At 39.6% G+C, this 26875-nt stretch overlaps 4 protein-coding genes across 7 annotated transcripts; 3 read left to right on the top strand and 1 right to left on the bottom strand.

Moving 5' to 3' along the window:
• The first annotated feature begins 806 nt into the window (after positions 1 to 806).
• LOC125209483 lies at positions 807 to 2081 on the top strand. Its single transcript, XM_048109082.1, has one exon. It carries the CDS (start codon positions 807 to 809, stop codon positions 2079 to 2081), a length of 1275 nt encoding a protein of 424 aa, XP_047965039.1.
• A 3350-nt stretch (positions 2082 to 5431) lies between these two features.
• Positions 5432 to 6716, top strand: LOC125215095 (glycine cleavage system H protein 2, mitochondrial-like). Its single transcript, XM_048116407.1, has 3 exons — positions 5432 to 5582; positions 5953 to 6212; positions 6285 to 6716. The coding sequence occupies exons 1-3, from the start codon at positions 5507 to 5509 to the stop codon at positions 6414 to 6416; spliced, it is 468 nt and encodes a 155-aa protein (XP_047972364.1). The 5' UTR covers positions 5432 to 5506; the 3' UTR covers positions 6417 to 6716.
• Positions 6582 to 9363, bottom strand: LOC125215094 (probable arabinosyltransferase ARAD1). Its single transcript, XM_048116406.1, has 4 exons — positions 8625 to 9363; positions 8166 to 8453; positions 7495 to 7860; positions 6582 to 7027 (listed from the first exon to the last, which is right to left on the bottom strand). Exons 1-4 carry the CDS (start codon positions 9192 to 9194, stop codon positions 6839 to 6841), a joined length of 1413 nt encoding a protein of 470 aa, XP_047972363.1. The 5' UTR covers positions 9195 to 9363; the 3' UTR covers positions 6582 to 6838.
• A 4014-nt stretch (positions 9364 to 13377) lies between these two features.
• Positions 13378 to 23909, top strand: LOC125211941 (protein CHROMATIN REMODELING 4). Of its 4 annotated transcripts, XM_048111914.1 has the most exons (12): positions 13630 to 13850; positions 14376 to 14609; positions 14942 to 15043; positions 15126 to 15887; positions 16697 to 16789; positions 16928 to 18404; positions 18579 to 19675; positions 19773 to 19930; positions 20377 to 20491; positions 20673 to 20755; positions 21127 to 21727; positions 21802 to 23909. In XM_048111914.1, exons 2-12 carry the CDS (start codon positions 14394 to 14396, stop codon positions 23674 to 23676), a joined length of 6579 nt encoding a protein of 2192 aa, XP_047967871.1. In that variant the 5' UTR covers positions 13630 to 13850; positions 14376 to 14393; the 3' UTR covers positions 23677 to 23909. The 4 variants fall into 4 exon arrangements, with proteins under 4 accessions (XP_047967870.1, XP_047967871.1, XP_047967869.1 ...); XM_048111913.1 differs by lacking the exon at positions 13630 to 13850 and adding an exon at positions 13378 to 13605 and having other exon boundaries at positions 16928 to 19675; XM_048111912.1 differs by having other exon boundaries at positions 13630 to 13829; positions 16928 to 19675.
• The last annotated feature ends 2966 nt before the right edge of the window (positions 23910 to 26875 follow it).

The following is a 26875-nucleotide window of genomic DNA, read 5'->3' as shown; positions in this document are numbered from 1 at the left end:
GGAGTTCAAGATTTGTTTTTATCATTTTTTTACAATTACTATTGATGAACAATGTTGATTGAAAAGAGAGGGTTTCAAGATTTGATTTTTATCAAATTCTTTTCTTGGATTCCATTCATAATAGTAGTATGTCTTCTTCTGGAGAAAGAACCCATACACAATTGCTCCCTTAAAGCTGCTCTTGTCTCTTGACAAGGTAAATCAATTTTCCCCTTTCATGGACTCTTGGAGAAGATGGTTAGTGATCAAAACATTCATCAACCTTGAAAAGATTCTATTTTTATTCTTTTTGGAACAATTCTTGATATCTAAAATACTCACTATTTCTTCAAGTTTCAACTATCTCCACCGTGTGTGTGTGTTGTGTGTGTGAGAGAGAGATGGAGGGAGACAGAGGAGGGTGAAGCCAGTTGGATCATTTTTGTCAATTATAAAATCATTATGAAAGTGGGGTCCTCCTCTAATTTCAAGAAACATATAATGAGAAGTTGATTAGGGATTTATGGGCATTGATACATTGGAGATTAGAAAGGTGGGCCAATGAGCAGCTAACAACACCATGTACTAACCATATCTCTTTAATTATTATTTTTTCATTCAACAAAAATCCAATTCATAGACGAATAATTGAAAGATATTCTTTACGACTATGCGAATATGCAATGTAAATTCTCAAGATTTTTTTTTCTTTTTCTTTTTTTTGATTTTTTTCCAAATTTTTTTCTTATTTAAACACCACAATTCTCTACCATTTCACACACTACTATTTCACATCTCTTCAATTATTCTCTCTCATCTTCTCAAAAATGAATCCCGACGACTACGATTTGAGTACATCGGATGGCTGCAGACGGGCCTTGACTCGAGCCTTGTTCGATGCCGTTAATGAAGCCGCGGCGGAGTGCTTGGCACAAATGCAGCGGGAGGCGGAGGCGGCGGTGGCGCGGGTTCCTCGGCCGATACGACGTCGGACGTATGTCCCGCGCGAGCACGACGTAGCTCACGAACATCTATTCGCAGATGATTTTGCCGAGCAACCACGGTGGGGCCCGAATGTTTTCCGCCGCCATTTTAGAATGAGCCGAGATCTTTTTCTCCGCATTGTGCACACGTTGGAGGGACGTGATGAGTACTTCCAGTATCGGGAAGACGACATCGGCAGACCCGGACTTACGCCGTTGCAGAAGTGCACGGTTGCGATCCGGCAGTTGGCCTACGGCACCACAGCGGATATGTTCGACGAGTACCTTCACGTCGGGGAGACAACTGGCCGCGAATGTCTCAAGAATTTTTGTAAGATAGTTGTGCAGGCTTTTGGCGACATATATTTGCGACGCCCGACTGCGGATAATTGCCAGAGCCTGATGAGGATGCACGAGACGGTGCACGGCTTCCATGGGATGCTAGGGAGCATAGACTGTATGCACTGGCAGTGGAAGAACTGCCCGACGGCGTGGAGAGGCCAATATACTAGCGGCTACAAGGGCAGCCACCCGACGATGATCCTGGAAGCCGTCGCTAACCACCGCCTCTGGATCTGGCATGCCTACTTCGGTGTAGCCGGGTCGAACAACGACATCAACGTCCTCAACTCGTCCACCCTCTTCGCCGATCAGTGCAGGGGTCGCGGCCCGGCCATCGAGTTCACTGCCAACGGCCGCAGACATCATATGGGGTACTACTTGGCCGATGGCATATACCCAAGGTGGCCTGTTTTTTTGAAGACGATCAGCTGCCCAATTGGTGAGAGGAGAGTCTTGTTTGCGGCAAAGCAGGAGTCTGCGCGGAAGGATGTGGAGCGGGCTTTTGGGGTGCTCCAATCGCGGTGGGCAATCGTGAAAGGTCCGGCGCGTTTCTGGTTCAAGGAAGTCATCGCCGACGTCATGTATGCGTGCATCATCATGCATAACATGGTAGTCGAACAAGAAGTGGACATGTCACCGATTGGGTGGATGATGAAGCCGGATCTAGCTCCAGCACGACGACCCCGCCTGTCACTCGAGGATTACCGTTGGGCTTTGGTGAGGTTCTACAACGAAAGACCTCAATGCGCAACCAACAAGATCATACTCAGCTCATGACCGACATGATTGAAGAAGTTTGGAACCGCAACTGCCGTTGAGAATTTGTAGTTTTTTTATTTCGCATTGTAATGTTTTAATTTTAATGAAATGAAGTTTTTTTTTTCAAATTTTGAAGTATTTAAATATTCAAATAATAGATAAAATGCTTAGGGCGTGGCTTATGGCGGGCTATAGTCCACCCCATTGCAGGTGGAAGGGGTGGAGGATAAAATGCTGATGTGGCAGCGCATATGGCGTACATTTTCTACATGTCAAGTAAAATGGATTCCGGAGATTACCCAAATACGAATAGTCCGATGTTCGGTGGTTCACGATGGCCGGGTTCAGAACCCGACGAATACCGACCATTCGACACCACACCGAGTACGATCTCGACTTCAGCACCGATTTGTACGGGCTGTCCGACATGGAGCCTTCTCCCCACCGCCCCTCCGCCGCCGCGTCGGGCTCCGCCACCAAGAAGAAGCGGACCAAGGCACGAGCCTAGAAGTTGCCTTCAACGGAGGTGTGTGAAGAGTTCGCCCCGGGAAGGACGAACTACTCCGACCCCGAATCCATCGTCTTGACGAGATGTTGGATTTGATGATTCGGAGGATCCGGTGTTCGCCAACGACCAGAAGGTGACTACGTATTGGGAACGGATCGCCGAGAAATATAACGCGGCCAAGCCGAGCGTGCGCCTACAAGCGCCACGAGGGAGCGGCTCCGCAAGCACTGGGATCAAATAAAGAAGCAGGTAAATTTGTTCGCGGGGGAGTACGAGAAGTGCGAGAGGGAGCAGAGCGGTGGAGAGAGTCTCGCGGATGTGCGGGACAAAGCGGTGTAGTCGTACATGTCATTGTACGGCAATTTCAAGCACTACCAGTCCTGGGCGCTCTTGAGGGATAAGCAGAAATTCGTTGGTGGTGTGATTCCCCCATCGACGGCGGTGAGGAAGAGGGCGTCGAAGCGCACCTTCGCTGATTATACAAGCAGCGAGAGCGGCGCGTCTCCAATGGACCTCAACAATCCGGTGTTCGAAGATGAGAGTTCCGGCACACCGATGTCCTCCCGGCGTCCCCCTGGCATCAAGGCTGCCAAGGCCAAGGGCAAGGCGACCACATCCGCCGCGGCGCCGTCTGACCAGCCCCCGAGCCCGACCCCGAGCGCGATCCCGAGCAAGACTTCGGCTGCGTCACATGCCTATACGGATTTGGTGGCCTCCTCCGACTACAGGACGTTGTTGGACGCGCACGGCGCTCTGATGCAGGCGACCAACCCGCCTCAAAGAGAAGGCATCCAGCAGGATGATCGATGGCCTTAGCCGGAGGTTGGGACTACTCTAGACGAGCCGATGGGGCGTTTTTTTTTTTAATTTCTTAGTTTGTAACTTTTTTTTTTATTTCTTAGTTTGTAACTTTTTTTAATAATTTCTTATTTTGTAACTTTTTTTTAATTAAGTAAATGTAGGATTTGCCTTAATTGTGTTGTTTTTATTTTTTTATTTTGCTTGATAAATTTGCATAAATTATATAAATACAAAATAGAAGTAATATGCTTAGGGCGTTGCTTAGGACGGGCTATAGTCCGTCCCACTGCAGGTGGAATAGGAAAAGGATAAAAATGCTGACGTGGCGGTGCATAGGGCATCGCTTAAAGCGTCCCACTGTGGATGCTGTTACATCTTTACCTGCTTTGCATGATTCACAAATCACAACCATTATGCTTCCATTCTCCCAATGTAATCAACCATCAAATGCTCAATCATTAAATGGTTTAACTCTATAGTTACACTCTAATATCATTCATATTGTATCGTTATACTCCTTTTGTCGAGAAAATATTCCATAGTCTAGGCATATTATGGTGGCAATATGACGTGATATGTCCCACCAATACTTCTTTGACACGTAGAACTTAAAATTAGACTCACATTTTGCATATGGAAACTTCCTAAATTAGATTTAAACTAATATTTAATAATATTAACATGTTCCATCTAGTTGTGTTTAAGTCTTTTTCTAATAAATTATAAAAATAGTACTAATCGTACAACAATTTTAGAATTACGTTAATAAATCAAATTAGAAGATTTTTAATGTTTTATGAATTTAATATGCAATATTTATTAAAATCAAAATCATATCTCTCATTTGATATTAATATCACATTTTTCTTTTATTTTTTTTCTCTCTCAACTTTTCTTGCCATATTAATTAGTATTATTTTATTAAAATTTAGTTGAATCATATCTCAATTTAATTGGATATTAATTTTATGGAGAGGGGTCAAACTCATTTATAGATTTTTTTTAATTGAAAGATGGAATTGGGATATATTCATTTAAATTTTAATGAAATATTAATTTTTATTAAAAATAATACTATTAAATATCAAGACAAGAAAAAGTGAGGATAAAAAAAGGACAAATATTATACTAATATCAAGACATAGTTAAGGTTTTAATGATATAATGTATATTAAATTTGTAAACCATTACAAATCATCTAATTTGATTTATGGACGTTATTATAGAATTAATAGAATTATTGTAAGTTTGAATACCATTTTTGTAATTTACTAAATATTAAAACATTAGTATTAGAAACATACTCAATGACAAGATAGAACAAATTAATATTAGAATATTAATAATTGATAAAATAAGAGAGATAGAGAAATGATATAGTGAAAGTAGTATTAGTGGACTCCACTAGTGAAAGTAGTATTAGTGGAGAGTGGAGTCCACGTTATTAGGAGCATAGTGAGATTTTCAAAATTAAAAAGTTTATATTTTTCAGGAACGAATCGAAAAGAAAATAGTTTATACATTTTATGGTCGGAGGAAGTAGTACTTTCATTATCCAGATTCCAGAGGTACTTAACAACACTATAACCCAATTCGATTTAACACAAATCCAATATGGGCCGACCAGTTTGGCAAGTGGTTTGGGCTGGGTTGGGCTATCTTGATTGATAGCCCTAGTTCAAGCTGGATCAACTATTGTTATGCGGTAAACATTGCATTTTACTCATACTCCATGATTGGCTTTCAAGAATTATACCTATTCAATCATTTGACTTTTGGATTACGCTTCATTAATTTTATAAATTTGATCATCTTATTCCTAATTTATAAAGTACATACCAGAAGAAATATAATTAGATAATCTCTTTTGTGAGCTTATTAAGCCTATTCTTATTACTTCTTGCCGTCCCAAAAGTAATTGAATCTTTTTCTAAAAAAAAGTTAATCGTTTAATCATTTATTCTATTTAATGTATTCTCATATAATTTTATTAATTAAAATGTTAAAGAAGACTAGAAAAAGTTTGTACAAATGTTAAAGAAGAGTAGAAAAAGAAAAGGGAAAAAATGGGATAAATCATACACCATTTGTGACATTTTAATAGCGGAGATTGATCTTTAGTGAATGTAAAAACATGGGTTCGAAATTGTGGGCGACAAGGCTCGCTTCGTACCTTAAAATCTCCGCTCAAAATAGAGGCTTTGCGACTGGTATGTCAATATTTGCAGTTGATGCATTGTTTCCCTAATTTTTGTGTTTATCTGTGATAATATGTTTGTGGGTGATTGTTGTTTATCCATCACAAGTGTGTTGAATGATTGATATTTGTAATTGGGATTGTTTATAAGGGGTTTATGGAGTTGTAAATTCCTTCTAAATTCTTGATTACACTTAGCTTAGCTGATATGGAATGATCAATGATGGAATCTTTGGACTGTAGAATTTAGAGTAATTGAATTATAGCCAATCAACAAATTAACTAGGAAACCAGCTTAGATATTCCCAATTAGTGAATCAAGAAATGTAATGGTTTTGGGTGTTTAAGATTTATAATGATCATCAATGTGGTTTGTGTGGCAGTGAAGGATGATCTAAAGTATGGCTCATCTCATGAATGGGTGAAAGTTGAAGGTAATTGTGTTACTCTAGGCATTAGTGATCATGCCCTACACCACTTGGGCAATGTCATATTTGTCCAACTACCTGATGAGGGAGCTCAACTAAAACAGGGAACAAGTTTTGCTACTGTTGAAAGCATGAAATCGACGAGCGATGTCAACTCCCCCATCTCGGGTAGAGTGGTTGAGGTCAACACACAGCTCACCGGCTCTCCTGGATTGGTGAGTTTTACTCGTCAAACTCATTGCTGACAGTCATGTCATGTCTGATGATCTTCCCCGTCTTTGGATCAGATGAACGCGAGCCCTTATGAGAAGGGATGGATCGTCAAGGTGGAGATGGCCAACGATGAAGAAGTGAAAAGCTTGATGGACCCTGAACACTACTCCAAGTTCTGTGAAGAAGAAGAAGATGCTAACCATTGATAGAATTTGGGGTCAAAGGAAGATCTTCTACAGCCATTGATGGCTGCAAATTAGGGTAAAAAATCACGCTGATATGAAAGTGAAGAATGCGTTGCCTTAGCTATCTATTTTCTCATTTGATTGAAAAGAAAAATCAACCACAAAAGCTACCTACAAACACCAATGTTTAGGGTTTAGGTATTTTATTTTCTAATCATTGCTAAGATAAGTTAAACATATTCAATCATTTTGGTAGCTATGGTTTTCTGTGTAATAATGTACAAACTGATCGATTCTAGTTACATCACAAGATGAAGGACAGCAACCAAGTCCTTATCAAGAATAAATGAATACCGAATCTCTATCACTAGTAACTCCTCCCACGTGAAATGGCATTCGACACCAAGTTCGCTTCTAGTCTGCAAAATGAACCCCGAGGAACATCATAGAGTTGTGCGTACGCCGGTCAGGTTTGAGCAGATACACGAACAGTCTGGCTCTGTCAGGTCACGCAGCACAATCCGTTGGTCTCGGTTGCTCATAAGTTTTATAAGAGGCAGCTTCTGAGAAACCTGCCGCCAGATTTCTTTCACAGTCCCATTTGGATCTTCATACTCAAAGTACCTCTTTACCTGAATACGATGAAAAAGCTTATAGCAAGACTCAATGACCGAGCAAGTGCAGCCTCGTAAGTAGAAGCACTACTTCGATAACGAAGAAAGTGGAGTGTAAAAAGCTTGTTTATAAGGATAATAATCGAACTACCACAATGAATTTCCATAACTGAGAAAAGTAATATGCAGCCTTAAGCTCAACCTAAAAGTAAACTCATTCAATCGACATTGGAATCACATGCAAAGCTCTTGTATCTCATACTGAAAGTACAGCTCAGAATATAATCACAAGGTATGGACTATTTACACACGCAGCATGCATTTTCATGAACTCAATCCATGCTCACTAACGGCTACAGCAAGTAAATTAAGTGTTAAGCACCAGTTTTTAATATTCCAATTGGTCCTGCAAATAATCTTAATTTGATCTCCAGTTTCAAGGACTTATTCAGCATGCAAGGTGAAGCTAATCTATTGAAATATACCTTTAGCAACTCCTTTTGGAACTTCAAAATCCTCTCCGGCCCGACTTTTCTCAGCAACTTGGCCAAGTGTCCAGGTTTAGTTGCAGTGGTGGAATCAACGAAAATGGCAATCTTTCTGTAGTCTATCACATCTTCAAAAGGCAGCTCAATGTAATCGCTGACAATAACAGGAACACATAAACTAACAATGGCATCAAATAGTCGGCAAGCTGATGGAGTATCACCAGCTGGATGCAAACAAAACTTAGATGTATGCATTCCTTGCGTTGCTGCACGGCGACTCTCCCTTGACTGTGCTCCATGTTTAATTATAACTCCCTCTTCATTCTCAAGCAGTTGGAAAAGCAAATCTCGAATCTTCCCACCCTTCAATCCATAACAAAACCAATTTAAGTGCAAATGCACACACAAGGTTTTTTTTTTTCATCAGAAATGCACACACAAGTTATCTCATGAGTTAATGTATACATGGGAGTCATAAACAGCTCTATGAGAAGCATGTGTATAGTAGAAACATGTTGACAATGACGATGCTCTATATCTATACTTAAAAGGAGCAAGCCAACAAAATAACCATTGAAAATTCACTCATACTAATGGTAAATATTCAATACTTTAAGCATCATGATTTGGAGAACAAGTGCATGACAATATAGATTGCATCTTATTACCTCTTTTCGATAGCGGTTCCCCATAAAGAATAGCAAAGAATTGCGGTTCTCCAGTCCAGCATCCCCTTTGAATGTATTAATCCTATGTGAATAGGGAAGAATCACATCCTTGACCAGAGATGCCTGATTGCGAGCCAACCTCCCGAAATCTGAAACTAATAACACCCCATTTTTCACTCTTTCGATGACCTTATATAGAGCATTGGGATCCTGACATATGAACACATGATCCCATCCATTATTTCTTTTCCAGTATATTTGTTCCTCCAACCAATCCATCAAAGCTTCCTGCATCAGTCAAGTATATCATCTCAACCTCCTAATTAGCTTCTTAAACATGTATCATATGAAATCATGAATAGTAATCAAATCAAGATAAATTAGGGCACAAAGCATTGAATACGAATTAAAACGGAACAAGTTAAGCCTGAATAAGATAAATTCGACATGAATTCGCACCTGAGTTTGCTCATCACTATAGACAGACTTATCAGGAGCGGCGGTGGCATTCGCAGCGGCTGATCGGACGGGATTAGCGACGAGACTCAACGAAGAAAAGAAGGGGACATAGAAGAGGTCAGCTTCCTCGGGGTCCATCACGCGAGACACAGCCGAGTCAACCCGCTCTCCACTCGGACGGTTCAGATCGGAGAAAAGGTACCACTCGGCGGAGTGCTGATTCCCAGGGTATTTCAGCAGCGCGTCATCGGCGACAGGCTCCCCGCCGCGCGCAGCTGCGTAGCTCTCGATCACGCCGTACGTAAACCTCCTAGGCAAATCGTACATATAAATCCTCACCTTTGTAGAGCGCTGGAGCGGGAGGGCATTGCGATCGTCGATTGAAGTGGCGGTTGTGTAGTTGGGAGGAGTGTGGAGGACGAAGGAGTAGAAGGCGAGAAGGGAGAGGAGGGAGGAGAGGACGAGCGTCGGTCGGAGGAGAGATTTGCGGGGCATTTTCGATTTAGTGGTGGTCGGCGGAAAGGCGGCGGGCGGAGAAGGCGGCGATCTGAGTTTGGGGCGGAGATTCATTGGCGGAGGGGGGCGCGACCATCACTGTTGCGTTGCGATCGGAATTGGAAGAGCGGGGGAATCGCCGATCTGGATGGTTGAATTTCCAGATGCCGGAGGTCTCAGATTCTGTTGTGTTGCAGCGGCAAGGCGGAGTGGTGCTACAAATATGGGAGTGGAATTAAGAGAATTTTGATTTTCAGGTTTACGCGTATATTGGATGACAAACTAAACTATGTACTCCCTCCAATCCTGCTTTAGCAGTTCCATTAACTTTTCTGCCTTTATTTTTATAAAAATAATAAAAAATAGATAAACAGAAAGAAATAGTAAATTAAGAGAGAAGAGTCTTATCTGCATTATTATCTCTCTTATTTTACCATTTCTCCATTTTAACTATTTTTTATCATTTTTACAAAAAGATGGCAGAAAAGTCAATGAGACTTGTCTTTTTTTTATTTTACCATTTATCCACTTTAACTATTTTTTATCATTTTTACAAAAAGATGGCAGAAAAGTTAATGAGACTGCTAAAACGGGACGGATGGAGTATCTCAGAATTTGTATGATGTTTGATTTGTGGATTAAATTTTATAAATTAATTCTGGATAGAAATAATTTAATCTTAATTGGATAATTTGTAACAATGAGTCGTGTCAATAGAATGCCACATACTTAGGGCCCGTTTGATAAGTGGCGTGAGATATGCCCAAGATAGGGCCTGATCAAGATTTAGATCCATATTATGAAACAAATTGATTTTACTTTAATACGTTTGGTAAGCTATTTAAATAATTAATTATTGGTGACTTGGGTTTGATAGGGTATATCAAGTAAATAATACTCCCTCTGTCCCACAAAGATTGTCCCATTTTTCTATTTCGGTCTGTCCCATTTCACTTTTTACCATTTTTGGTAGTGGATCTCATATTTCACTAACTCATTCATACTCACATTTTATTATAAAACTAGTATATAAAAGTAGGACACACATTCCACTAACTTTTTAAACTCATTTTCCATTATATTTCTTAAAACCCCTGTGTCCGGTCAAAATGGGACAATCTTTGTGGGACGGAGGGAGTATGTATTTACAAATTTGTCCTTCTAAATTGTATATCTCCATCCGCTGCTTAGAAATAAATTCTCCATCTTCAAAAACCTAAAATGGGACATATTGATCAAAATCAGCCATAGCTAAAACACAGCGGCTGTTAGCTTGACTAATGTGGAACAAATTAACATTGAGATCAATAAAATCACAAAAAAACTTCGCAGAAAGTCACCTGCTCGAAAACCTCATAGATGCGAGCTGTAGATCTCCCCTCCCCCCCCAAAAGAAACCCAACTCATTTGACCATACCTCTATTTCAAAATTTTCAACATATAATATAATCATATCGGCTTTCCTCTTCTTCGCCGGTGGAACGAACTTTACAAATGAGGAAATAAAGGGAGGTACACATTTCTTGATCCAAGAATGAAAATTTTGGAATAGGTGCAGTGCATAAAATAAAAAGATGTCAGTGTGCAACGGCAGTAATATTTTATTTCTGGGTACACAAAATCAGGCAGATTTGTATCTCTACAAAATTGTAAGTACATATCAATTCATTTTTAGTCCATTTCAGCGGGCCGAGATAGGCCATACCCAAAAACAAGGGCTGATGTGGTAGGCTAAATAGACTATCAAACGGATGGAAATATGAAGATACGTATCTAACAAGCCCTTGTATTATTGTTATCAATCATAAACTCTTTTTCTTTAGAGGAAATTGAGTAATTTAATTGACGGTAAGCTTCTCATAGCATTTAATTACTTTAAAAAAATTCCGCAAACTTTGATGTTAACAAATAATATCATCATAAATGTTGCGAGCATTGACAGTTTCACGCAAAATCAATGAGATGCCAAATTTGATTTGATGAGGCACGTCGGAATATTAAGGGTGTATTCCCCGACCGATTCATTAAACGACATTATATTATTTGTTTAATATTTATAAATAAAATCAATTTTTTCAAATTTTCCCTCCGGTTTGCACCTCAAATCCATTAATATCGAAATCCTTTACACATGCGACAGATGTAATGACTGATTTAACCAAAAACTTGAACACGCCATCTTACGCAGTGTCAGTGACCGTCCAGGTATCAACCGACACAGGGACCCGCCTTTCCACCCCACCCGACTTAAAGTTTGTCCGCTCGGCGGTCCACTATTTTTGTTTACTTTTAACACCCTAATTTTCATCTACAAACACACTCATTGTTGCAGAGTTTTGGCGCACGGCTCGTGTTTGACATTCGCCCCATGGCCTATAAAGCAACATAGAGGAAGGACAGGGAGACAACTGCACCGCCTAATGCACCTCTCCCCACAAGTGATCCAAGTGAGCCATTTTATTGGGGAGGCGATGATGTTTCAGACATACAAGTCAACCATTTTATTGACCCTTCGACGTTGTCCAAGACTGAGTGCCTCCGCAGTGAAAAGATGATCACATGACTGAAAAAAAGTTGGAGCTTAATCAGATTGTAGTTTAGATAATTTAAAAATTATGTTGTATGAAGTAGTTTCCATTTTTCATATGATAATTGTCAAAAATGTGTTGTGGTGGGTGGGCTAGTTGCATGTGTTGGGGCTAAAATGAAAAATGCTAATGTGACAACTAAAAGCTGGAGTTATGACTGAAATATGAGGTATGTATTGCGGATGTCCTAAATTGCTTAAAATGAAAAACTTAAGCGTTCGAATAATAAAAAAATTGGGTATCTGTATTAACCTTTGAAATCACGAACTTTGATTATATTAGTATCTTAAATGCGTACTCCTAAAAACTAGTTAGAAAAGTCATTAATTTTAACATTATATTGTGGTCATTTTCCCAAATTAGCTTTTGCTTAAATAAAATCTAATGTGCATGTGAGAGTGTCTAATGGACGAAAATAATATCATTTGGGTCTAAGGTGACGAGTTGGAATGTGTAACTCATATAAATGTATAAAATGAAATCAATTTTCCATTTTTTCACAAAATCAAAACCTTTCTTTTCACTTTTCAAGTTCTCATTGTTGTATGTCGTCTGCTCTCAAATCCACTTATCTCTTTCTTCCAGAAAACGATGTCTCCACTACCGATTCCTCCACCCACGACCTCCTCGTCCACTATGTCTATTCCAGGGGAGATCACTACCCCAATTCCTAGCTTGGAACAATACCATACACCCTCAAGACTCAAGAGTCATCCAAATCCACTTCTGCGACTTTCCCATTGGGCCAAAAAACTTCCACATGTTTTAAAAATAAAAGATGAAGATTTGAGAATAAGCTCTTTTGACTACTTATTCATGTGATGGAAGATTGCTCCGACTCTGATGACTACAGCTTGTGTATTTCATTTCATTAATGCATATTAAAGTGTTCATAGTAATATTCTTAAATTGTTGTTATGAAATGCATCTTGAATCAGTCCAAAAAAACTCTAGACAGAGGCATTCACTTTCTGAATATTACATCTGTTTAGGTCTCATGTGTCTAATCAAAGGGGAGAATTATTGATGTACCTTGTTTTAAAATTTCTGAAAATATCTTCTCAACCTTAATCCTAACCTATAATTTATAATTTTAGTTCCAAATCATGTTAGTTACCATCTTGATCGTTGTTTTGAGTTTTAATTACATTTATTTACTGTATTTGTATATGTACATTATTTTCTTATGATTTTTGATAGTAAAAATACCCCTGTGTTTTATCAACAAAATTAACCTTGAATGAAGAACACCAACTATATTTTACTACTAATTGCTTATATCAAATTCAAAATCATTAATTACACAGAAGGTGCAAAATGAGGTAATTTGACCACTTTCAATCTTACACCGCAGCAAGATTTTTTTTAAAATTGATTTTTGTTTTTTTAAAAAAGAAACGATATTCATCTATAAAATTATTTTTGAAAATTCACTATGTCAGGCGTTATTCTTCCAACAAAATGGAACCAATATTGGCAAAAATCTAAGCATGGATCAATCAATAATTGCAAAGATGGTTGTTAAATCCAGAAGCATTTCACATTTAGTAGTGACATTCAGCAGTAATAATTAGGAAAACACTTGATCGCGGCTATCCTATAACTGTGACTACAAACACGCCCATGCTTTTAAAAGGGGGAAAAAGAGGTGAAAGATTGAAGCTTGAAAATTGAAAATTGCAGATTGCAGAATGAAGAAAATGCGATTGAAGAAGGTAATGCGGAATTGGCCGAATTGGGGAAGCTCAGGAGGAGGGAGAAGAGAGAATCGGGGGGAGGAGAGAGCCACGTGTCGAGGCGGGAGTGGAGGAGGGGATGAGGGCTCGGTTCCCACAGCATTACATGATGCCAGTTTGTGTGTAACCCCCAAGTCCTATGACCCCGGCGAATCATAATTTGTATTCCTCTTTCTCTCTCTACATCTCTCTATCTCTATCTACTTTTATTTCTGCCCCTCTTTCTCTCTCTCCCCCCCTTAATCTCGTTTCTCATATACCCTACCCCCCTTTTTCTGCTTCACTCCACCGCACCCGCAATTCCCATCACTTGTTATTCGTGAAGGGGTAGGAAAGATTTCGTTTTTATTTGTTTCTGCGAGTTTTTGATCCACGCCTCAGATTAGGTGACTGCTTCTTTCTTTCTGGTATACTGCTTTTTTCGAGTATTTCAACCGCAATCTCAGCTCAATATTGTTTCTTTGCAGCATATGATTTCTTGCAATATTGGCCTTTGCATGTCTTTGATTGATTTTTAGCTACGATCAATTTCAGTGTGTAGGTGATTCTTGATTAGACAATGAGGGATTTGGTTTCTGCATTTAGGTTATACTTCATTAGTGTGGGAAGGGGCTTTTTTAATCTGACTTAAATGAAATGCATTGTTGAATATGTGGATCCTGGTCCTAGATTACCTCATCTATTGTTATTCTCTTCAGGGTTGAACAAATTTAAAGTCTTTTTGTTTATATGTTACGATGACTTTTAGATTACATGAAAAGTTTCATGCTTTATAGTTCCCTATATAGACCTATTCAATTGTTGGAATATTCTGTAAGTGAATGAACTTTGTGCTGTTGTAAAAGTAGAAGAGCCCAGTTGTGTTTTTAGGTTTAAGCCTGCCGAGTCAATGCTTTCGATCAATGTCCGACAGCTATGTTGTTCCGCTGCAGGTCATAAATGTATTGGCAATGAAGGAAAATGGTTCAGAGAATAGTACCATGCTTAATAGAAACTGGGTGTTGAAACGCAAGCGTAGGAAGCTTCCATCCGGCACAGTTAAGTCTCATGACAGTGAGAAAGTCTTCAGACCTGTAAGATTCTCATCCACTACTAGATTAAAGAATGGCCAAGAAGAGAGCGATAATCTAGAGCAGAATTCTGGGAAGAGAAAAGGCAATGACGGGGTTAGTGGAATTTTCATTTCCTTTTTTACTTCTTTATGTGTTGTTTCCATATAGTGAACCTGATTTGAAGTTAAGGAGATAAGAATGTTCTCTATTAGATGCAAAAAAAAATTCTTGGGACAGCTGAATTTACTCTTAGACAAAGGAATTTTATTTTTTATTGAATTTAATGTACTTATAAAATAACTGTTTGGCTACGTTTTTTGCATTAATGTTTCTGAGATTTATTGCCAATTGCATTCAAATCTTTATGATATTACCCCAATCTGGATAGTACAGTTGTATGAAAACTATTGGACTAGATGTCATGCATCTTTGTTTTTATTGTACAGTATTATTACGAGTGCGTAATCTGCGAACTTGGTGGAAAGTTGCTATGTTGTGATAGCTGTCCCCGTACATATCATCTTGAATGTTTAGACCCTGCTTTGAAGGTATGTTATTGAATAGCATGTTTCCAAAGATTGTTAAACATTTATTTCTTTTTTGCTTCATTTACTATTTTGAATTTTGTAGCGCATTCCAACTGGTAAATGGGAATGCCCAACCTGCGTTCAGCAACATTCTTGTGTGGAGAGCATGAATCATCTGGATCCTGTTTCAAAACGCGCACGGACAAAAATCATTATTCGTAAATCAAAGACCGAGGCTGAACCATCTGCAACTGACAAGGTAACCGAGACATTTGATGCTCCAACTCTTCGGAAGAAACGGAATTCAGATAAAGGAAAATCTCCTGCATCACGTCGTAGCCAAACAACTGAGAAATTGGATTCTCCATCCAATGACTTATGCCATAACGAACAGTTAAATCCAGCTCAAGATGGCTTTGTGGATGCTAGTTCATCTCATGATGTTAATGAAAAAGAGCAAGTTTCTCATGCACTTGTACAAGCGGTGAACATGAAGGCTTCCGTTAAGGGATCATCGTCGAAGAAAAAGAAGTCAAAAATGAATGTAGAATCTACTGATTTAAATCCTGAGGCATCTCCTGAAAATATTTCACCCGGAAGGAAACCTGTTCTTGCACTGGAAGCTGCTAGCCCAGCAACCAGAAAGAGAAAGCGAAAATCGTATTCTTACAATACTGAAAAGAGTCTTAAAATGATTAAGGAAAAATCTGGTTCCAAACCTTCTAAAAAAGGACTGGTCAAAGTCGGTGTTCAACGTTCAGGCACTTCAAAATCAAAGGGAAAATTTAAGATAGCTGGTGAAGATACTTCCTCAACTAATCATGATATTAGGGCAGCCACGGCTGGTGTTCTTCCGAATGATGAGGTCTTTTGCTTTCTTATATCATGATTCACTCTCACTACAAATGTGGATACGGCATCCTTAATTCTTTATGATATTTCATGCTGAAACCTGTGCTTTTATAGAAGTACAAACCCATATTGAAAGCCTTCTTGTTTTGTACAGGGCTTGAAGAATAAATAAAAAACCATGGGACTTAGAGTTCTCTTCTTAATACTCTCATTCCAAGTATCTATATTAAAATTTGAAATCCACCTTAAATGTAGGGATGGTAGTGGACAATCCCATGTTGTGTTTTCTCCTTATTATATCTATTAAAATAATGTCAAATGCTTGAAAATTAATTATAATGATGATACATATCAATTAGTTGTTGAAAAGACAAAATATTCTGATTTGAGAAAACTGAGGTTATGCCTAATACGGTTGTTTTAGTTTACAATAAAAAGCAAGGTCAAAAGATAACAATTAAATTTGGGTTGGGAGTCTGATTATTAGCAGTAAGCGTCCTTAGCGACAGACTTCCATTTTGAGCTGAACCTTTCTGCTAAAAATGCATCAAAATCAAGCATGATGCGGAAACAGTATGATTTGTGCGAAATTTCCTAAGTTCGTTGCATATAAGGGTTTATTCACAATATTCGTTTCCCCTCTGCATTTTACCTAGTCGTCAACTCGGTGTTGTTCCTACAGTCAATGTGTCTCTAAATGTTATGATGCATCTTGTTGTTGTGGATGTAAATGTTTTTCTTTTTTAATTTACCCACAAGTATTAATATAGATATGCTGCGTGCTTTTCGGGTTCATCAAATGATATGATTCTTTTAATGCAGGACGTCACTGAAGAAGCAGCTCACGATTCACTTGAATCACAAGATGCTGTAAAAATCAACATTGAACTAGAAACTGCTACTGGAGTACATCAGGTTTGAAGGATGAGAGTCATGAGTCTTGTAGCAAAAGAGTTTGATATTTCTCAGATGCCTGTTTTATTCTTATCCTGGTCCAACTATAACAGTGACTGACATTTTATCTTCAATTTTCTTATTATTTTATAATACCAGGTTGATCGTGTTGTTGGCTGCCGAGTTCGTGGTGATAACACTGATTCTGGTTGTAATGTGGTGGTCAATACTACAGATTCTTTGGTTGCAGAAGATGTGAATAAATCTGAAGAACATTTCAGCTGCCAAAGGCCTTTGGACGGAGGAAACATAGCTGAGGATCTTCATGATGCTACTAATTGTTCTGATGAAGGGAGGAAGGCAGAAAATGGTTCGAATAAAGATAAGCTACAAGTATACAAAAGGTCAGCAACCAAAGAATGTAAAGGAAAAAAATTGATGGATTCCATGAGTGGAGAAATTGAAGGTTCTGATTCCTTTGTACTGGAAAACAAAAGTCAAGATGACAATAGCTCATGCACCAATGCAGCAGAAACTTCCAAGAAGGTTCCAGAAGGTGAGAAGACTGATATGGTGTTGGACACATGTCTAGGTAATGATGATCAGAATGACAGTCAAAATCCTGGGATTTCAAAGAATTGTAAGACTGATGATGCTGCTGATGATAATGGTAGCAAAAAAGAGGTTGGAAAGGACATGAGAAAGAACTATGCTCTGAAAAGGAAACTTGTAGACTCTTGTTCAGCTGTCTCATATGAGTTTCTGGTCAAGTGGGTTGGCAAATCTCATGTCCATGACACTTGGATTCCTGAATCTGAACTGAAAGTTCTAGCTAAGCGGAAGCTGGAGAATTACAAGGCAAAGTATGGAACAGCTATGATGAACCTATGTAAGGAACAATGGAAGACACCACAGCGAGTAATTGCTACAAGGGCCTCGGCAGATGGTGTAACTGAAGCATTTGTAAAGTGGACATGTCTTCCTTATGATGAATGCACTTGGGAAAGAATGGATGACCCCATTTTTGCAAAGTCAAGTCACTTGATTGACTTGTTCTTCAGGTTCGAAAGGAAAACATTGGAGAATGATGCTACACAGCTTGACTCTAAGCGAAGGAAGGGTGATCTACAAATTAATGAAGTCATTAATCTCACTGAACAGCCTAAAGAGTTGGCTGGAGGTTCTTTATTTCCACATCAGCTGGAAGCACTAAATTGGCTTCGCAAAAGCTGGCATAAATCCAGAAATGTGATACTAGCTGACGAAATGGGGCTTGGGAAGACTGTGTCGGCCTGTGCTTTCCTATCATCATTGTATTTTGAGTTTAACGCTACACTTCCTTGTTTGGTCTTGGTTCCTTTGTCTACAATGCCCAATTGGATGTCAGAATTTGCTCTATGGGCGCCTGAGCTCAATGTTGTGGAATATCATGGTAACACTAAGGCAAGAGCCATAATACGCCAATATGAATGGCATGCTCGTAATCCTGCTGGATCAAATGAGAAGTCTTCTGCATTCAAATTCAATGTTCTTTTGACTACTTATGAAATGGTTCTATGTGATTCCTCTTATCTACGTGGAGTTCCTTGGGAAGTTCTTGTGGTTGATGAGGGTCACCGGCTGAAAAATTCTAGCAGTAAGTTGTTTGGCTTGCTGAATATGTTTTCCTTCCAGCATCGAGTATTGTTGACTGGTACTCCGCTTCAGAACAACATTGGAGAGATGTACAATCTGCTAAACTTTTTGCAGCAAGATGCATTTCCTTCGCTTGCTTTATTTGAGGAGAAATTCAATGATCTAACAACTGCAGAAAAGGTGGAGGAATTGAAGAAACTTGTTGCTCCTCATATGCTGCGGAGATTGAAAAAGGATGCTATGCAGAATATTCCCCCCAAGATAGAACGAGTGGTTCCTGTTGAGTTGTCATCTATTCAGGCTGAATATTATCGCGCTATGCTTACAAAGAACTACCAGATATTACGTAACATAGGAAAAGGCGCTCCTCAGCAATCAATGCTGAATATTGTAATGCAGTTAAGGAAGGTATGCAATCATCCTTATCTCATGCCAGGCACTGAGCCTGAATCCGGATCAGTGGAATTTCTTCATGAAATGAGAATAAAAGCATCTGCTAAGCTGACTCTGCTGCATTCTATGCTTAAAATATTGCACAAAGAAGGCCACCGAGTTCTTATCTTTTCACAGATGACGAAATTACTTGATATCCTTGAAGACTATTTGTCTATCGAATTTGGGCCTAGGACATATGAGAGGGTAGATGGCTCTGTTTCTGTGACTGAACGACAAGCTGCAATTGCACGTTTTAACCAAGACAACAATCGATTCGTGTTCTTGTTATCAACACGATCTTGTGGCCTTGGCATCAACTTGGCAACTGCTGATACTGTTATTATATATGATTCTGATTTCAATCCACATGCAGATATCCAGGCTATGAATCGAGCACATAGAATAGGACAGTCGAAAAGACTTCTTGTTTACAGGCTTGTTGTGCGTGCAAGTGTTGAAGAGCGTATCTTGCAGCTTGCAAAGAAAAAGCTGATGCTTGACCAACTCTTCGTCAACAAATCGGGATCGCAGAAGGAGGTGGAAGACATCCTAAAGTGGGGTACAGAAGAACTTTTTGGTGATTCACCTTCCATGGCTGGAAAAGATGGTGAAAACAACAGCGATAAAGATGAAGCACCTGCAGAGATAGAACCAAGTAGTAAGAGGAGAACTGGTGGCCTCGGGGATGTATACAAAGACAAATGTGCTGATGGAAGTACCAAGATTGTGTGGGATGAAAATGCCATTCTGAAACTGCTGGACCGCTCAAACCTTCAGTCTGGTTCACCAGAAAATGCCGAATCAGGATTAGAGAATGACATGCTTGGTTCAGTTAAGGTGTTAACCAGCAACCTATTTCACAGTGTTCCTCCCTTTGTCACTTCTATCTGCACTAACAGTCTTTTCCCTTACACTTTCTATTTCTTTTATTCAGTCACTAGAATGGAATGATGAGCCTATAGAAGAACAAGCTGGAACGGAAGCAGTCCCTTTGGAAATCAATGACGCAAGTGAACAAAGTTTTGAAAAGAAAGTTGATAGTTTGGTCGTCGTTAATGAAGAAAACGAATGGGACAAGCTTCTGCGAGTTAGGTGAGGAATTTGTAGTATGTTTTGATTATTTAGTCATGTATGGTATCCATGCCTGCTACTTCTCTGTGTCTCATACATTTTTAGTCTCTTCATCTACGACAAAGATTTGTGAGGGAAGGAACATAAAAAGTATTCAAAAAGTTAGTGGAGCCTTATTTATGTAAATTTTCATGATATAATATCATCAAATGCATTTAAACTTGTTTTAGAATTAACAGGAAGAAGGTATGCAGCCATGACAAATAACAAAATAGAAATGCTTACATCAAGTCGTCAAAAGGATAAAGCATTCACTAATCCTGCTAATTAAACCCTCATTAATTTCTCAATACCTAAGCACTGCAGATACCCTCTAACCCCCCTTAACCCCAAACTATAAGTTTAATTAGTTTCTCCAGGATTAAATCTTTTGGCCTGTCTTGGATAATTGCTTTCTAATTTTGTAGATGGGAGAAATATCAGAATGAGGAGGAAGCAGCTCTAGGTCGTGGGAAACGCCAAAGAAAAGCTGTTTCTTACAGGGAGGCATACGTAGCTCATACTACTGAAGCACCCAATGAAGTATTACCTCTCTCTCTCTCTCTGATGCTGCTAGTTAAACTTACTTGTATTTTTAGACTTCAGTGAATGGTCATGTTTACTTTCTTTATGCTAAAGCTCTTAGCTTGAAATATATTTTGCTAGTTATGAATAGTGAGTGTAGAATTGTCTCACTAGTAACTGTTATTCTGTGGTATGATAGAATGGAGCTGATGAGGAACCAGAGCGTGAACCCGAGCCTGAGCGTGAGTACACACCGGCAGGACGGGCTCTAAAAGAAAAATTGTGAGTTTTTCATAGTTAAATAGCATACATTTGTTTCTTACTAATTTTTATCGTATTGATTGTGTTTGATGCTTTTATCACGTTTAGTTAGTTCGGCTTCTTAGTTAATGCGAATAAGTTGTTTTTGTCTTTATTTCTGATGTAAATTTATTTATGACAACGTAACAGACTGCTGTGCTTGTTTGGCTACACATAGAGTGCACAGGATTGCACAAGTTTGAATCTTGCTATTTGTAGGATTAAATGACTTATGTAAATTCAACTACAAACTTATTTTCTGTTTTGTGTAATGTCTTCATTAAAATGGTATCCTTATTTTGCTCAAGATCAGTGGAAAATCGTATAAATCTGATATGTTCATTTTTCAACAGTACTAAACTTCGTCTGAGGCAAAAGGAAAGATTATCCAGAAGGGATGTGGCTGAATCTTCAACTCCAGTTCAGAGACCAGATGGTGTAGTCTTAGTACCTAATGCCCATGAAGACAGTCAAACGGCTACTCAATCTCGGTGTGCTGAAGAAAAACCTACAATTGTTGATGTGGACAACAACAATCGCAATCAGCTAGTAGGACGCAACAGCATGACTGATTCAGCCTTGAAGTTGGGAAGGATGTCGAAGCAGAAAACTAATTTTCCTCTGGAATTTTCTCGGAATTATGATCAGATGCAGGGCACTAGCTCAATAGATGCGATGCGCAACAACTTGCTGCCAGTTATAGGATTATGTGCACCAAATGCTCCAAACAACATGGAGAAGCTGCACCGTAAAGCCCCAAGACCTTACCGGCAATTCAAGCAAGGTATTGGGCTAGATTTTCCCTTACCCTCTTCCTGTTCTGCCTCTGGCCCGTCAAATGAAATCAGCGACAAAGTTAGCGAGATGGCTCCGTATTTGTTACCCGATCTTTTACCTGGAACTTCTCAGGCGCCGAGCAAGAGTGATCTCCCTAGATATCCACCCTTTACTCCAGTAAGTAAATATCTTTACATCTGTCATGTTTAGTTATTTATTCAAATGTAATCCGAGTTGCGTCTTTTCTGCAGCATTCTTTGAATATCCTTAAAGGTAAAGGGACTATGATGGAGAACTCGGGGAATGCAGGCAGTATGTTTTCTGATTTTCAAGAAAAGATGCTACTGCCCAAACTGCCTTTTGATGAGAAGTTGCTGCCTAGATATCCATTTCCGGGTGCAAACATGCTGAGTGCAGCTCCTGATATGTTTCCAAGCTTATCATTGGGATCGAGAGTTGCAGAGCCGTCTGAAGCTGCCCATAACAATCTTCCCATGCTGCCATTGTTTCCCAATCTCAAATTCCCACCAGATCCATCAAAATATAGCCAACAAGAACATGAGATGCCTCCGGCATTCGGTACAAGTCAGATGACACCTCCATTCTCGTCTTTTCCTGAAAACCACAGGAAGGTTCTAGAAAACATCATTATGAGAACTGGAGCTGGATCAAACAGCATGCTGAAAAAGAAATCTAAGTTAGATATCTGGTCCGAGGATGAGCTTGATTCTCTTTGGATAGGCGTACGTAGGCATGGAAGGGGCAATTGGGAGGCTATGATACAGGATCCGAGGTTGAGGTTTTCAAAGTATAAAACAGCTGAGGATTTGGCAGCAAGGTGGGAAGAAGAACAACTGAAGGTCCTAGATGTGCCAGGGCTTCCTACACTGAAGCCGCCTCCACCTCCCAAGTTTTCTAATCCTCTGTTTTCTGGAATATCTGATGTGATGATGGCACGGGCACTGCACGGAGCTTCCTCAGATGGAATGATGGCACAGGCATTGCACGGTACAAAGTTCAATGGGCCAATGAAGTTCCATCCACACGTAACAGACATGAGATTGGGCCTTGCTGGTCCATCATCCGCTGCACCGCATTTAGAACCATCTGATGCACCTCCTGTGAATTGGCCGTTTCCCCGTGATTTTTTTGCTGGAAACATTGACAGACCATTTGGTTCTTCTGGTGCACCTATGGATTCACCATTTCTGCTGAACTCACTAGGCACTAGTTGCTTGGATCCTCTTGCAATGCTGCAAAGAATGAAGCAAAGGGATGCGGCAGCTGGTCTGGGAATTATGCCTGGCCTTAATAGCGCGGGAAGCACTGACCCTGCACGTTCTATTCCAGTTCTTGATGACAACATTCAAAATCTTTCCAAGTCTAAAGGAAAGGAAGAGGCTACTGGATTTACATCACTGAAAGGGAAACTGCCTCATTGGCTTCGAGAAGCAGTGAATGCTCCTGGTAAATCACCAGAGCCTGAGTTGCCTCCTACTTTATCCGCAATAGCACAATCTGTCCGTGTGTTATATGGTGAAGGCCCATCTCAGATTCCTCCATTTTTCGTCCCCGGACCACCTCCACCTAAACCCATGGATCCTCTGCATGGATTGAAAAAGAATAAGAAGAAGAAAAAGAAAAAGAAGAAGTCACACAGCCCTAGAGAAGACGTTGCCTCGATCTCTACAGCTCAAGTGCCCGAGCAGGCAATATCAGAGACTTCAGGTTCGGGGTTCCCCATGACTGAGGTCGATCCAAGCATGACAGGTCTCAACTTGGAAACAAGTCAGCCATCATTATCTGCACCAATTCCTCCCAAGAGACTATCACCTTCTCCTGAAGTTCTTGAATTGGTACCTACCTGTCCGGCCCCTGGCCTGCCTCCCAGAACACACACTGACTGCATGGAACCCAAGGCAGATGCTTTTGTTAGTGAACAAGAAGAAAAAGAGGAATCTGATACCCCAGTCACAGATGTGAGAGAGAAAGCACCTATCTTGGAAGAAGAGGCTGCAGGACATGGCGATTCGTTGCAATCGCAGTTGGAGCCCGACAAGGAGGAGGAGGGTGTATCTTCAGAAGGGACAATATCAGATCATCCTGATAGCTGCGATGAAACCTAGATGATGGCCCCTTATCTAGATACTAATCATTTTTGCAGTGGAGTTTCTGATTTTACTGTATTTATAGAGGAGGTATTTTGATGTAGAGTTTTATTGTAAGATAGGAAAAAAATGTAGATTGGTGGCGTTATAGTATTTTATACCAAAATTGAGATTGCTTAGGTTGTGTTCATTAATCTAGCTGGTAGGTGCACCTCATTGCAGATTCATAATGTCAAATTGCTCTTATTTCATCTGAGTTAAGTCCCTTCTGTTTGTGTTTTTTGCTACACATTTTATTTTTCCAACTGCCTCCTGCATGATTTGTGAAAACCAAAGTTATACATTATTGGTTATAATGTGTCATTTGTTGCTTGTCCTGTTCTCACAAGGAGTTGAATCTATATGCCAAAGTAGGTGGAGTTAATTTCAATCTACCTAATATTACTTCCACAAAACAAGCTACTCATCAAGAGGACCGACAAGATGAGCCAATGTGACACCAAGAGGGCCAGAAGAGACCGGAAGATGAAGCAGCATAAGGTGTGGATACTCTGGGACGACCTCGACTCTACACTGGGTGAAGATTAACCAATGAGTCGCCACACAAGTAATATTGGAATCATTATCTCTATTCCTTAAGATGTCGTTCGGGACAGCATCCAAGTTGTTCATCCGCGTCTCACGTGCCTAAAGATGACCCTCGGATTTGCCCGATGCACAAAAATGGATTCTTCTTTTTTGTTTTCTAGATTTCTATTTTTTTTGTTTTCTAGATTTCTATTTTTTTGGGTTTGGGATGCAAGTTGATCATCTTGTTTGTATTGATATTAGTATAACGCAGTTTGACCTGGTCGCACGAATGACAAACGATTTAATTTTGTGAAACTAAATAATACAGAATCCATCTACGTTTCGAGTGGATGATCATGGGATGTTCATATTTTCAAAATCAATTTCCAGTAAAGTGAGAAATAATGAATTAATATTTGTCACTATAATATAGAGCTATGAGATTGATTAATATGTGTTATTTAATCCCACATTAGAAAAATAGTGTTCAATGAAATTGAAATTAAAAGACTAAAGTTTGCTTGTAATAATTAAGAGCACAAGTGATGGGCTGTAAAGCCCACATGTGTGCACCACGTAGCTCCCACCTCGTCGAGGCCAAGGTCGTGGACCTTGGGTGTTCTTGGGCATGGGCTTTATCCAAGCTCATCTTAATCATATTAGAGCACAAAAATGGACAAACATTAAATCTGAATGATCCAAATCCTACCAATGACATATGGTAATTCTATATATGTGTCCTGCCATGTATAATAAACCAGATTCATACGCGCATACTAAGATGACCTAGGAAGTGAAAAAGTTGTCTAGGTGCATCATGATCCGCACATGCCCGACACGCCTCCATGAAAGGCATCTGTGGCAACAGTCAGTGGCGGATCCAGGATCCGAAAACGGAAGGGGCAGAATATATAGTCCTAGCTTAAATTAGTGCGGACATAGCTATTTTTTTCGTAGTTCGGGGCGACGCCAGAGACAAACTGAGGGGACGGACATGGTACTTTTACGTCCCGATAAGGGGAAAATAGTCACACGGAGGGGGCGACCGCCCCCTCTTGCCCCCCTAGATCCGCCACCGGCAACAGTGTAACTCCATGCCGTTACACGGTAGTACTGATGGCAGAGCTGACTCTACATTTAATTTTGCAATCTTCACATGCAATAGCTTTGACCTATAAAGGATAGTCATTGATGCACTGTAGACTCCAATTCTTTGCATACATAACATACACTCTCCCTCACTTAGCATTTCTTAGTCAAAGTTCTACCCTCACCTCCCAAGTTCGCTGGAGCTTGTTTGTCAACGGCTTGTAGGCTAGATCATTTTCTGTGTGATGCATAACATACAAAGCAATCATTGCTGGGACAGTGGCGAAGCCACGTTGGGGGCAGGGGGTGCTGGGGATTGGTGCCCCTTGCACATCAGAAGTCATGCATAAACAAATAAATCATGCATCCAGATCTATTTGACTGATTATGAGATCAATTAACCACATGTTAAACAATCAAAATTGCATACAAGAATGCACATAAATCATGCTTTAAGGAATTAAACCCTAATTCATGATATTCTACGGATTAGGGTTACCGATCTGATTCTCCAAAGAATCGATGATTGTTTGTTCCTTCTCCACATGAAGATCTTCATACTCGACCATAAATCTTCTAATCTGTATCTCGAACTCAGATAATGACCTTTGGATGGGCAAAGCTTGTCAGAATCGAAAAGGGCTTGATTAGAAAGGAGATAGAATTTCAGATCGGGAGAGAACTGAAAAAACCGTTCACTCCGGAAGAGAGAACGCAAATTATAATTTATTAAATCTTAATCTCCTTCCTAATCTCCTTTTATATTGAGTTATAATGGGCCAGATTAGGGATCCAGGGAGGATGGACTTGGGCCAAACCTACTGGACTTTTACTAATTAAATTGAGCCCCAATTTAATACAAGTATAAACAGAATATTATTATCATCCACTATAGTATAATAACATTGATTGCCCGTCCAATCCCAATTTACGAATAATTCGGGCTTTACCTCTTTAATTTATTATTTCCGGTGTTTAAGATATAAATATCCATTAATTAATTTAAGTCTGCTATTTGACTTTAATTAATTAATATTTTTTTCCAAGAGTTGTCTAGTTCAAAATCTTTATTTATTATTCTAGAATAAATTCCAACCTGCCGGGTTTCTGAATAATAAAACCTTTTTCGAACACCTCTTAAAGATATTATCAAACTGGACTCACCCAACACACGATTCATTGCAATAACAATACTAGCACCTCTAGACATTGATCACCACTACCCAAGATATCATGATTCTTGGATTGCGAAAAATCCGCACGATTTGATAAATCAAAGTAGTGCATAGTCAATATCGTATGCTCAATGTTATATCAACAATGATTAAGAAATAACAATCACCGAAACCTCGTCTTTCAGTAAATAGCAAGAAAGACTTATCTCAACTGTTAGATCCTTCTGTGCTATACCACACCAGTGTTGTTTATTTCCTAAGGTAAGGATGATGGGGTTAGGAGCCCCTTGCACATCGGAAGACTTGTACAAAACAAATAAATCAGACGTATGATCTATTTGACCGATTATGCGATTAATCAATTCACATGTTAAACAGATAAT

This window comes from Salvia hispanica, chromosome 3 (assembly GCF_023119035.1).
Source record: "Salvia hispanica cultivar TCC Black 2014 chromosome 3, UniMelb_Shisp_WGS_1.0, whole genome shotgun sequence".
In the NCBI taxonomy this organism is placed as follows: Eukaryota; Viridiplantae; Streptophyta; class Magnoliopsida; order Lamiales; family Lamiaceae; genus Salvia; species Salvia hispanica.
The sequence above is the reverse complement of the archived record's forward strand: the minus strand, read 5'-3'. Positions and strand labels throughout refer to the sequence as shown.